Genomic DNA, 13,786 nt, shown 5'->3' on the forward strand with positions numbered 1-13,786 from the left:
TATGCAATACTGTCTAGACACACAAATAATGGTATAAAATCAACACAAACTTGTATTCGTTTCCACGCAAGTTATGGTTCCATAACAAGCACTTGTGAAAAATAAACACAAAGGTTTGTATTGCTTGCTGTTATACTTTTAAGGCAAATTTTTGTAGATTGCATACATTAATTTGCTAAGATTTGTGTTATATTTTAGAACACAAATTCACTTAAGCCAATCAACACAAAGGGCTTTGTTTTGGGGTTTGAATAATATGTATGTGTAAAAAACAAAGGGCTTGTGCTGATCTCGGTTGTAAATATAAAACAAAGATTTGCATTGTTGAGTGTACTGCATTTAACAATGTACAGCTGTGTCAAATACCAGCTAGCAAAGCATTACACTTAAGTTTAACCTCTGTGTGTCAGCGAAGGGAGAAGTCAGACAGAAAAAAAGAAAAACAATACTTGTACTCTTTTAAAATGGGATTGTAGCCTTTTTAAAGATGCAGTCCCTTCTAGAAGGTCTTCTTAAACAAGAACATTTTATTACAATATACAGTACATAGAAGAAAATGCTCTATTGTTGGGGTGATGACAGTAAACATTAGGGTTGAAATCCTGGCACTATTGAAGTCAATGTCAGTTAACTCAATGGCACTTGGATTTCACCTTAGAGTTTGCATACAGTATTCCTTTTTCTGTTGGCATTGTGGTTGTTGCTGAGTCATAGTACAGTGTGCAAAAAATGTGCCCCTAGGAAAGAATTCACCTTGAAATTAATATCCTTCTGAGCATGAATTAACCTCAATAACTCATCATTAAAGGAAAGAAGTTACTACTTCATCACATTTATAAAGGATATTTGCTTATTTCTTGAAGTTAACAAAGGATACTGGTTTTCTGTCCACAAACTATATTCCCAATATTTACATTTCTGTTCTGGTAAGAAAAATGTGTGCAAATTTATATATACCAGTGGTTTTAATGGCTATTTTATCTCAAATTCCAATAATCTGCGAGAAGATTTAGGATATAATGCTGTATACAAAGACTTCTGGAATGCATATATTTTAATTTTATTATAAAGATGAATTTGATATGCATTTTTCTTTTTATCATAAAATAATCCTGTTGCATTGAAGTCAACTGGAATTTTGCCATTGATTTCAATGAGTGCAGGTCTGGACCCATAGTAACTTTCACGTCATAGATAATGACTATCAGGGAGCATATAGTAGGATATTTTAATGAATCACAAAATAAAATTGTAAAAATTATTGTAAAGAAATAGATAATATTTAATGGCATCTTACAAATAAGATGGAAAATGTATTGGGAAACACACATTAAAAGAGTTTAAAACACAAGTTCTGTCTTATGAAGTAATGATCTTAAGTGTCAATATCTATTTTAAAATGTTTAGATTTTTTCTGTCTCTGATGTTATCTATCCGCCCTCTGCTAAAACAGACAACCTTCTTTTGCAATGTGCTGGCTAAATCCCACTTGTGTAATTATTTTCTGCCTATCTAAAGTTCCTGTCTATTTTTAAATGAATGAGAGAAACAAGGTGGGTGAAGTAATACACATTTTTCATTTTCTGCCCTGAACTACTGTGTAGTGTTAGTATATGATGTTTATAGGCTACTACCTTCTATCCCAGAAGACACTGCTTGCAAAAAGACAGAGTCTTTGGAATCTTCACACACTAGTTGCTACATAAATGTTAGTAATTGGTGTGGTTATTTAACTCTGGAGTAGAGCTAGGTGAAATTTTTCAGATGAATAGTTTATTCACCTAAAAATACCATTCTGGTCAACCTGAAACAATTTGCGAATATGACATGAGTTCACTGAATAGTTTCAGCCAGAAAAAAATGTGGCTAGATTCACAAAATGGCTGAAGGTTGAGAAGGTGATGATGGTACTCACTTACCTGGGATGTGGGAAACCCAAGTTCAAAACCTCACTCTACATCTGACAGAGAAGGAAACTAAATCCATGTGTCCCACCTACCAAGTGAGTACCTGTAAATCACTGGGCTAATTAGTAAAAGAGGCACCTCCTTCATCTGGTTATTATGTGAATCTAGTTCTTTTGAAATACCCAGAAACAAAACATTTCAGGCTAAATGGCATATTTTGTTTGATCCAAAATGAACTTTTTTAATTCACCCATATTTGGGGAAATGTTTTGATTTAGTTTGGCCTGGACCAAAAATTTTTTTATTTTTTTTTTAATCTGCCAGTGAACCAAAATCAGTTATTTTCCCAGCTTTACTCTGGAGTTACTTAAAGGAAATTATATATAAGCTTTTCTCTCTTAAAAATGGAATTTCAGAAATGCAATCCTATAACTTCATTTAGCCTTTGCTGTGCTTACTGTATGGTTATCTAACTCCATCAACACTTCCCCTTATAGCAATTGCACTCGACTATCATTTTAAAGTCTATTATACTGTATATGCAGTTTCTGATATAAGGCTACTTCATCCTACCCACTTTCAATTACCTTACATCCCACTTTTTTCATCCTTATTTATAACACCACCTTTTTATAACACGTAATATGCTTGGCTAGGAGAAATGGTATGAGGTGATTGTATGCTATGTGTCCCTTATTGAGTAACTTCACAGGATCACCACTCAAAGTTACCTTCTTTTGAAAGCAGATCGGATGTCAATAGATGGAGCAGGCTGAGAAGTTTCTATGAAAGAAAAAAAGTTAAAGAAATATTTTTACCTTGGTGCTTTAAAGTACTTCAGATTCATTGCTAAGGGACCATCATGTATATGCCCTTCTGGCATCAAGATCTGCCAAGTGCAAGTCTCATCAGTGCAGAGGTAATCTTTTTTAGTACATTTCTCTAAACGACATTATACATTTCTGCATACAAGATCAAATTGTGGGCTGTTTCTCTCACATTCCCTCCTGACTGCACACACCCTGTTTTTCTCTCACTTTTTTTCTCTCACTGACATCTTCCAGTGTTCAAAGTAAATTCACTCCTGCCCAACGTCTTACAGGAAAAAAGAAGTCTTGCATAAACATATGGGGGGCTCAAATCATCATCAGTTGTTTTTTGCCACCCAGAATAGACTTTATCTTTCTCCCGCTGGGTGGTCAGCAAGAAATATACAAGAGCTTGGTCTGACTGAGAGTGGGAGATCCTGAGGGAAATTCATCCCTGTGTCAAGGGCCAGCACAAGATCTCTGCACCACATAAATCCTATTTGGAGAGTTTATTTGTGATATAACTGATGTATAGATCTTTGTGCTGGGCCTTGGCACAAGGATGAATTTCCCCCTGCATGAATTAGACATATGAATCAGACAGATGAAACAACTTTGTCCTATAGAAAGTTTATAGATGCAGATAGATGAGTTCTTCACCTAGCAGCCTAATGAATACATGCAGATTCCTAGGCCTGTCTCTGTCAATTAGCAATCAGCTGTTGGGCATTTCCTTAACTGCAGCCTTCTTCCCTGGCTGATGACCAAGCTGATGACCTTGGTAATTTGGTAGGCTTGTTTTGCTAGGATGAACAAATACTCGACTAGGCTGCTTGGAGTGTTGCTGCTCTCTGGGTATTTGGGAAGCTTGCCTGGATCTGTCTTGCAGCTGAAATTACAGGACCAGGTGAACATTTGCAGGTTTTAAGATTTGAACAATAGCCTTTATGGGGCAGACAAGATTGTTCGCTCTTATTTGTTCATTGCTTCCTATCTCTCTTTGGCTCTGCAAATATGCCTGTGCTAAACTTTGTTCATGTGAGAAGTCCCATAAGTAAAATTAAGCATGTGTGTAAATGTTTGCAGGAAGAGGGTCTTTATCATGCATAAGTCGACAAATAATTTGGCCCTGAACCTCCACTGCATTGTGCCGTCATTTATACCTGGGCAAAGTAGATGTAAAATGTTACCACTGATTAGGTACCATTTTACGCTCTCTCTGCACAGGTGGGGATTCCAAACCATTCCATATCAGAACCTGTCTTGGATGTAGCCGCATACATAACCTCTCCCATGTGGTATCCCTTGACAGATTTATGACTGGCATTCTTTTTGTTCAGCAGAGGCCTGATCTAAATTCAATAGAAGTCTTTCTATTGAGCTCCGTGGGCTTTGGCTCAAACCCATGCTTGCTAGCCACCCCCCTCTACCATATATTTCATTCCAAAAATAAATCACAGTTGCTCAGGAGGCACTGTGTTCAAAAAGTTAACATTAAAACTTCCTTCACTGTGCATGAGAATACAATTACCATATTTGTTGTAAAAAGAGGAAAAAAAATTTGTAAGTAGATAAAAGGGGAATCTTACCGTGGACTTCAAGATCAAAAGAGCAGCTATCGAACTTATCCTTATATGTTACTTCGCACCGGTAGTTCCCGCCAAAGTTTTCCTTAGCTTTAATGATTTGCATCTCAAACGTATGAACCTGAAATTCAAATGCAAAGTATAATCATTTTAGTTTAGGATACATTTGCACAAAGAGGAAGTTAAAAGCTATGGCCTAAATGGAGAGTTTACTCTCTCTGCCTGTGTCAGGAGTGATGCAGAGCTGCGCTGCCCAGGAGGAACTCTGGAAAGGAACTGTGAACTCCTCTTTCAAAGTTATTACTCAGAGGAGCTCCTGTTTTATGCCAGGGGATATGATGCATCAGATCCTTACCAGACACAACATCCTAGGGAAATGTATGGTGCAGCCAGAAATTGAACCCAGTTCTCCTGAGTCTTTATCCAATTCCTGAGCCCTCCATCCTCAGATGAATGACTGATTAAGAATGGTTTTTAAGGCTTCAAGTTTTGTCTCTTTAAAAAAGAAAAATAGAAGTGTACCTTGCTATGACGCTCAAATGTCTCCTTCAGCTGAAGGTGTTTGCCCACTTTACTGGCCAGGTCCATCCATTTCCCTTTGAACCACTTTATATTTGGCTTTCGAAGAAGATCTTTGGCTTCTACTTTGGCTATAAATGTAATATTTTCTCCTTTAAAAAAGAAAATAATAATAATTCAGTCATTACTGAAAATGTGGTTGCCTGTCACATTTGTACACGTTTCTTTTATAGAAAGATTTGTGTGGATGGTAGAGGGGTTTGGACTCAAATCTGAGTCTGAGCCCAGGTTCACAATGCAGTGTGGCTATACCATTAGAAAGAGACTTGACAGTGAGGTTGTATGGCAACCCCAAATGGCTGCCTGAAAGACCAGTATTGATGGGCTTCAGAGAGGGACATGTCTAGTTCCTATTTCTCCAGTCCCTAGTTTTGTTTATGCTCTAAAGATTCCCACAAAATCCTTTCTTCTAGTTGTTAGAGACTGAGAAAGTGTAAGAGCATATGAACAACAATCTCTGAAACTCTCCCATGATGTCAGCTGTTGTACAGCTAAGAGTAGTACAGGCGATCACCTATCCTCTCCAAATGACCACAACTTCCAGCTTTCACCCTGACTAAATTATTAGATCTAAATTTGGTCTTGGTATTAACCAATTGAATAGTCTCTTCACAGACCGGCCAAATTTGTTCTTTAAAGAGGAGTGTGCGGTTCCCATTTAAGTTAATAGGAGTTGCACATGCCTAAAGGCAGAATTTAAATGTTATGTGAAATGCACCTCTTGTCAGAATTTATCTGTATCATAAACCCTCCCCCGCACATTTTAATTTGATTCTAGCCACTTACCAACATTCACTGAACCACTCTGTGGTTTTTCAATAAATAAAGTGGATCTCTCGGAATTGTCATGCTTCTCTGTTTCTTCTGGAGTTCCATCTCCAAGAGACCATACTAATATGCAGAGAGAGGGAGAAATATCAATCGTCTGAGCATAGTTCACTCCCACCAAAGTACACTTACCTGAGTTCATTAATTGCTCTAACCATTTAGGCATCCTCAATGGTATGTAAGTCTTCCGTTCCCTTACTCTCAGTGACACCCACTGTCAGGGACGGGGTTGTCACATGGTCTACAGTTCCTATAGAAATATCATCTATGTGATGATAGAAAATGGAACTATTTGGGAAAGGAATTTGGGCAGATGGACGGTATAAGTGTCTTTTGTAACTTGGAATGCAATAATGTTCAGCCACGAGGGCTTTATAGGTATAGTCCACGAAAGTGCTTTGTAGAAACAGAAACCACGGCTCGAAGATCCAAAGGCACAGCCAGTGTTAGGCACAAGCAGGATAAGTTTGACCACTTGGTGCATGATTTTTGTGGCTCTCCCTCAATCCTGCACTCGCTCAGCAACTCATGCAAACTAATCTTTCCCCTTTGCCAGTGAGATAATGATGGGAAGAGGCTCACTGTTCAATCTCAATCTCTCCCTTCCGTGATAGAACCAGTGAGGCAGCAACTTGCAGCCTGATTTTGAACCCCACCACCACTGCCGCCAGCCTCTGTCTACATGTACCCTCCTGAGAGTTTGGGTCCGGTAAATCCCCAGGCCAGCCCTGTGCATAGATTGACGTTTATAGGTGAATAACTAGCCAGACACAAATGATTAAGTCACACACTCAGGTACAGATCCTTCTCCTGTTGAAGTCAATGGGAGTTCTGAGCCAAAAGTGGGCAGCAATGGTGAGAAAGGATGTATGTACTGAGTCTCCAGAATATCTCCCTCTCTGACAACTCCTTCAGAGCCCTGGCAGGAATCAAAGTTGACTCCCAGTGGAAAACCTTATGGAGAGTGATAAAGAAAACATTTGTGGGCCATAGTCTCTCCTCCTAAAGACAGGGTAAAACATGTGTCCCATATTCTGAGTTAGAATGTGTGCAGTAAGAATGATATATACTCTCCTTTAGACTGAGTCGTGTGGGCTAGCACAGAGTGGGGGAAATGAATGTAGCTAGTAAAATTAGGGCTACCCAGACATATATGTCAGAAAGTACAACCTGTGCAGAAGAACATGAATACTGGTCTATCCCCACAACTGGCCATTTCTTTGCTCTCTTTGGGTCAGAAATGCCTCCTTACTGTTCCTGAATGGAGCAAAAAACAAAACAAAGCACCGGAGTGCAAAGTATCGGGACAAATTGCATCCCGACCGCGGGACAAATGCCTAAATATTGGGAAAGTCCCAATTTTATCTGGATTTCTGGTCACCCTATTTGGGTCAGTGTGTTCAAAGGCTGTCGGTCTCTGATCTTACAATTAACAAACAGGCAGGGCCGGCGCTTCCATTTAGGCGACCGGGCACCAGGATTTGGGAGGGCGGCAGACTGCTCCGGTGGCCCTCTCGCTGGCGTGCCTGCGGATGGTCCGCTGGTCCCGCGGCTCTGGTGGACCTGCCGCAGGCGTTCCTGCAGATGGTCTGCTAGTCCTGCGGCCCTGCGCCTAGGGCGCCAAAAACTCTGGCACCGCCCCTGCAAACAGGCACAACAAATTGCAATATAATTCATATTTTGTTATGCCTTGTTGCTAATATAAAAAGTTCCTTTTCATGTACAGTACCTGTTGTAAAAGGTCACGTCAGATGTCAGCATCGTTTTTACACTATATAAAGGATTATTACAGAAGGAATCATGCTGGCTGGTGAAAGTGAACATCGCACAGATATGTAACATTAACTACATTGGCCACCGCTCATTAGCCAACTGTGGAAAAAAGGATCGAATGTTTTTGTTTTATTAAAAGCTATAACACATTTCAGGAGGTACAGGAATACTAAATAACTCCATTTCTAGGACGGTTAAAAGAATTAGGCTTTTAGCTTTGTCTCTTAATGCACTCAATGTGTAGAAGTATCCAGTTCTACTGCACATGTAATTGTGTTATTGGTCATATGTAAACACACATATACACATGCACATACATACACAAATGTATAGGGAGAGATGTATCTATCTATATGCTGTATATGTAGTATTCTGGTACACATACAAAACCACAACACAAATACAAATGGGAAAGGGTCACTAGTGAAAATTCTTTATACGGCAGTGTCTGGTACTGGAATTTTTAGTGTGAAACCAGCAGCAATCCTAATAAACCACAATGTGACTCTGACAAAAATGTTATAAAAAATTTCTATATGCAAGAAGATCACATAAAATCATAATGTGTCTGGTTTTTAATAAAAAGATTCACAGATTTCAGCTATTCCAGGTAAATAACCGGGGTTGAAGTCCCATCTGCACATTTCATTTAAGAGAGATGTCTATTTCTAAATTTCCAAGTAGATTTTCCCAAGTAACCCCTTTTCTTTGACGTTTAAAATCAACTGAAAAGTTAAGATTTAATGGCATATGAATGACTGTAATATAAAATAAAGGTAAATTAGTGCCAAGAAATAATTAATTAATAATAATTGCACTATGTTAGAGTTGGAATGTTTCTATTTTTTTTCAGGAGGTCTCACCTGAATCTTTTCTCTCCGCTGACTGAGTAGTCCCATCTGAAAGGAAAGAGTAACCTGGATGATCCCAGTTTAGAGATCACAGTGTAATTGACCTTAGAGTTTACTGGTTCTTTAAAAAAAATTAACTGTACACAAGTCGCAGAGGTAGAACAGAAATTTAGGAGCATAATCATGTGAAGATGTCTCAATACAGGAATATGAAAAGTATATAACTGAGTCTAAACCTCAATTATCTTTCTTCCGTTTCTGTATTTAACACAGGAAAATGTAATTAACATAGTATGCATCTCTGTGCAAGGCTTCCTTTCCATTTTAGAAGGATGCAAAAAGGCCAATACTTTCCTCAAAATTCTGGATAGTTCAAGATAATAGAAAACATTTTAGTCCATTATTCATCCTAAAGGACAGTATCTTGAAGTTTAACAAAGAATGATTCTGGTTGAAAAAAAAATCCAGAGAAATAATGGAAAAGAAATTTTGAGGGTTCTTTTTAGGAGTGGTTAAAATAATACTTTTATTTTTAGAATTAAGGGCCAGATCCTCAGCTAGTACATATCAATGTAACTCCATTGATTTCAGCTGAAGATCTGGCCCCTGTAAAATTTCGTTTTTCAGGTGGTTTGTGTAAAAGCTGATAATTTCTTAAGGGAACTAAAATAATTAACAGCATTTCTTACTTTAACAAGTTGATGTGCATCATTAGGCATTCCATCATTGGGTTTCATTAAGGGTTTGTACTCCTTTTAAAACAAATTAACACAAAACATGGTTGGAAAGCATGTGTGTGGGCAGGATGAGGTTTCAGCAACACCCCAAAGTTGGTGGCACTAGAACCTTACGCAGCATCTTTTACTGCTGCTTTTCATTCAGTGATTGTGGTTTGAAGGCCTTTTATTTGTCAGTTGACTAGTGGTCCGCCCTGAAAAATTAAAGCCACCTGACTTCTGATTGACTGGTAGAGCAGTGGCATCAGTAAGCAGCCTAAGTAAGGTGAAATCCAATCAGGTGGAGATAACTAGTTTTAAATCATAAGGAATCAGTTTAATTATAATTCTGAAATTTGGGTTCAGGTTTAACCTTAAAAATGCATTCTGTATTCCTCCAGATGAATGCATACAGAGCCTGACCTTCAGAGCAGCTGAGCATTTCACCTGCTATGAAATAGTGAAGTCTCACTTAAGTCCTTAAAAGAAGATACAAGTGGGATTTCAGTGCTGTAAAAGCCTTGCACTGGCCCACTGCATGGGGAGGTGAATTTCACCTAAAGTATCTAAAGAAGTTTCTGTGTTGATGGAAATTATGCTTAAGTGCAAACTACAGAATCAGGACCTATTTTTTTCTAGTCTATTTTTTTCTAAAGAGGAAGGGAAAAACACTGTAATAATCCTAACCTGCTTGTGGAGCATTAACTGAAGCACTGTCATCTTCATCTGTAAAAAGAAATATGATTTAAAAAACTATACAAGGAAAAAGAGAGCACTGTAGATTATCCTTTTTAGTACAAACAAATGAAAATGTGAAACCTGCAAAAAAAAAGGGGGGGCGGGAAATCATGATAGCTGGAAACACTTGTAATGGAAACTTAAAACTGATGAATAAAGCAATGAGTAATTCAGTAGCTGAAATGGTAAACCTTAATGCTCCAGGCAAGTAAAAATAAATAAACAAACAAATAAATAAATAAATAAAATAATGGGATGTGAACTGCGATCTATTATTAAAATATGGATTTATATGGGAGTTTTTTAAGTGATTCTGTTTGTTAGAGATGTAATCCACAGTGAATATAAAAGAACAAAAAATGAAATCAAGGTCAACCACACATCTGACCTTCTGAAGAGGATGTCGATTCGCTGACGTTCATGTCTGCAAGTAAAATGCGTACCACATATACATTCAACATAACTAAACCATTTCAGACACGCAAAACATACTACAATTTAAAAAACCACCACTATACACACAGTTAGTAACTCCTGCATAAGAAGATTAATCCAAAATGAAGGGATTAAGCAACTCAGTTTTTTCCATATACAGGTAACACTTCAAGTACTGAATCATTATCAGTTCACTTGGTTTTCATTTGATAAACGTTGAATAAATGGCTCCACTCTTTGGTATTAACACTTCATTTTCTAAGAATTATAATCTATTTTAGCAATTGTACTGTTATTTTAAAATGTTAACTCATATACTATGCCATTAATAAATAATAATAATTAATAATAAATAATAAAAACCCTGAAAATTATGAAAGTATCATTAAAACATTGATATTAAGGTCTAGTGACAATATTCATGATTTGGGGAGACCCTAGTGGCAAGATAAGTGGCACTTTCTACAACAGTACAGTATTTTTCATTAGCTAATAACTGTATTTGAATTTTAGCTGTTGAATAGAACACACACAGAGCTCAGTCTCTGGTGAAAATAGACCATAAATATGTGTTTTAAATGGGTTTTAGTAGAAAAATATAATTTTTACCTGTGTACTTGTTGAAAGGCTGGAACAAACTAGATATAATTATGGCTTCAAAATACATAGACATACAGTAGAACCTCAGAGTTATAAACACCAAAGTTACGAACTGACCAGTCAACCACACACCTCATTTGGAACTGGAAGTATGCAATCAGGCAGCAGCAGAGACAAAAACAAGTCAAAAAAACGCAAATACAGCACAGTACTATTTTAAATGTAAACTACTAAACAAAGGGAAAGCAGCATTTTTTATCTGTACAGTAAAGTTTCAAAGCTGTATTAAGTCAATGTTAATTTGTAAACTTTTGAAAGAACAACTATCAGGTTTTGTTCAGAGTTACGAACATTTCAGAGTTACCACCTCCATTTCCCAAGGTGTTTGTAACTCTGAGGTTCTAATGTACCTATAAATGTTAAATAAAATGTGCATCTTTAACTTTATAAACTTTATTTTATTTAACTTTATAAAGTTAAATAAAATTTGCATGTTTTCCAAATCGGCCTAATATAACAACCTGTTACCTCCTATTCAGGAACTACTATAAATGGTTTTATGGTAACTAACAGCTCATATAACTATATAGCCCGGAACTTTAATGAAGATAGATAAATATGACTTTTCTGTTATAGGGAAATATTAAAACAGTCTCATTTAATTTTGTAAAGAGATTCACTCAACTAGCAGAGCTACAGAAAACAAATGATAACACTGATAACTTGGATGAAAGGTTGCTGAAGTAATTAATATAACTCTTCCACAAAAAAGATAATACAGGATCAACAGCAGAACAACTTCAAACATTACAAAGAGTGGGAATGAACATGAAAGGTAATAAATATTGCCTTCACATTCAGTTTCTGACAGCATTCACATGTGAAAATGTGACCACCTTAACTTTGACTCACAAGTCATACTCATGCATACATACTCTTTCAATGGTACACATACATTAGCAACACCTACTTACATATATAATTCTTGATCTTCTACAGCTAGATTGTACCTTTAGGCACAGTCCTGTGTAATGAGGTGCTCTGTAGCCATGCAGTTCCCAGAACAGCCCCAGAGGGCTTAGAATTGGTTCTGGTGTAAATAATTTGTTACAGTCAACATGTTGGGGGTGAGACTAAGATTTTAACTTTTGGACCCCTCCTCACCCACTTGTTTGATAGGATCATTGAACACTGGTCAGGTGTTGAGCACTGGCCACACTGCTTTCCCTACTAGGCCAGGAGTCAAGATGCATGGAGGTTGCTCAGAGGTGGGTGAGTGTGGTCTTACTCTTTCCCCCTTACATCCTGTGCACACAGGAGAGGGCGTTCCACAATCTGACCCTTAATTCTTAAGGTTTTTTTAAAATAGTAATATTACAGTTCTGTATTTTACTGAAAAAATATAATTATTACTTTAGCAACCTTAATGTTAAGTTAATAAAGGTTTCTGTGTTGGTGTTTTCTTCTTTTTTAAAAGAAGAAAAACCACATAAGGAGCCCTGAAAGTTTTAAAATTGGATTTGCACAGATAGTTTTGTGTGCCATATGTATTGCATTTTCTGTGGTGCTGGGTTCCTCATGGCTTCCACGGTGTGCAAATAGGATAGCAGAAAAGCTGTGCAGCTCCCAAGATGTACAGGAGGGGAGTCCCACTACAGATCTATGAACCCCCATTCTGTACACCTTAGGAGATGTGCTTCTAGAGAAGGTGTATACAACACTAAGCTATATTGGAGCACCTACCCTGCTTCTGCAGCACCTGGAGCTCTACTGGGGAGCTAATCCTCTCTAAAAATCTATTTTCACCTGTGCCTCTGTGGAAAAGGCTCATATATAACATTCCTGAAACTAGGAGTGTTTTCTTGTGTAAAATTCTGTACATTAGCTTTTGACATCTAATCTTTTCTATATAAATTTTCATGAGAAATAAACATATATCTCATAAAGCAGATAATAGATAGATAGATAGCCTATGTGAGATTTTGTTTAGATCTATATCTCTAGGAAATTTGAAGTGTTACACCTTAATAATTTCTAAACCAGAATGCTTCACAAAAAGAACTCTAAACTATTTTTTTAAGTCATTCAGTCCCCTAACTATTGATGGAATTCACATCAGACTTCCCCCAAAATTCAATCTACACATAGAGTGATTTTAGTTCTGTTCAATATATTCTCATGTCTACCAAACAAATTTATGCTTTACTTTAACTGAAAACTGAACACTATTTTAAATCTGGAGTCACTATTGTCACTTTTGTAAAAGAGAAGAAAAGGTTAAATGAGTAGAGAGCAGATACAAAACAGCACCTGTAAAATACATGATACTTTTGTTTATTGTGAACATGGAAACACTTGACTTCTGAGTTGTGCAGGAAGTTTGGTAATGTAAGCAAGTGATTTGGATATTTGCTGCTACAGATCAGGCAAGTGAAGAATAGGTATTGCAATCTGAAAAAGCTAAAGACCCATACATGTAACAGGCCAAAATTTCCTCTCAGTCATACTCAGGCAACCTCAGATACTTTTGCTTAGGTTGATGGAGAGCTATATTTTATCCAGTCTGTGTCATGGAAGAAACACTTTTTGACCTTAACATGATTTAAGAATAATAATATGAACAGAACTATATTTAAAGATGTTAGCTTTCACAAATAGGGAGGGAATAAGGCGAGATGAAATAGATGAGAATGTGCATTCTTACACTAACACAATATATGAGTCATAAAGCATTCGGATAATTATATATATATATATAATTGCATGTACTGATTATCTGTAACACTTAGGGTATGGCTACACTTGGAAATGTGCAGCGCTGGGAGTTACAGCTGTGGTCGTACAGCTGTGTAGGAACAGCGCTGCAGTGTGGCCACACTGACAGCTACCAGCGCTGCAGTGTGGCCACATTTGCAGCATTTGCAGCGCTGTTGGGAGTGGTGCATTGTGGGCAGCTATCCCAGC

The 13,786-nt window shown here is 37.3% G+C and overlaps 1 protein-coding gene across 3 annotated transcripts in view; it reads right to left on the bottom strand.

Annotated features, from left to right (window-relative positions):
• MYBPC1 (myosin binding protein C1) overlaps positions 1 to 13,786 on the bottom strand; it is a 118,449-nt gene that overhangs the window by 63,201 nt on the left and 41,462 nt on the right. For 2 of the 3 annotated variants that reach the window (XM_075068917.1, XM_075068927.1), the window contains exons 4-9: positions 9,737 to 9,775; positions 8,346 to 8,381; positions 5,668 to 5,772; positions 4,825 to 4,973; positions 4,306 to 4,423; positions 2,639 to 2,690 (exon numbers count right to left, since the gene is read on the bottom strand). In XM_075068917.1, the coding sequence (XP_074925018.1) occupies positions 2,639 to 2,690; positions 4,306 to 4,423; positions 4,825 to 4,973; positions 5,668 to 5,772; positions 8,346 to 8,381; positions 9,737 to 9,775 (499 nt within the window). The remainder of the gene's footprint in view (positions 1 to 2,638; positions 2,691 to 4,305; positions 4,424 to 4,824; positions 4,974 to 5,667; positions 5,773 to 8,345; positions 8,382 to 9,736; positions 9,776 to 13,786) is intronic. The other variant, XM_075068923.1, reaches the window with a different exon arrangement.

The sequence above is a fragment of the Chelonoidis abingdonii genome, chromosome 1, assembly GCF_003597395.2.
Source record: "Chelonoidis abingdonii isolate Lonesome George chromosome 1, CheloAbing_2.0, whole genome shotgun sequence".
Taxonomy (NCBI): domain Eukaryota; kingdom Metazoa; phylum Chordata; order Testudines; family Testudinidae; genus Chelonoidis; species Chelonoidis abingdonii.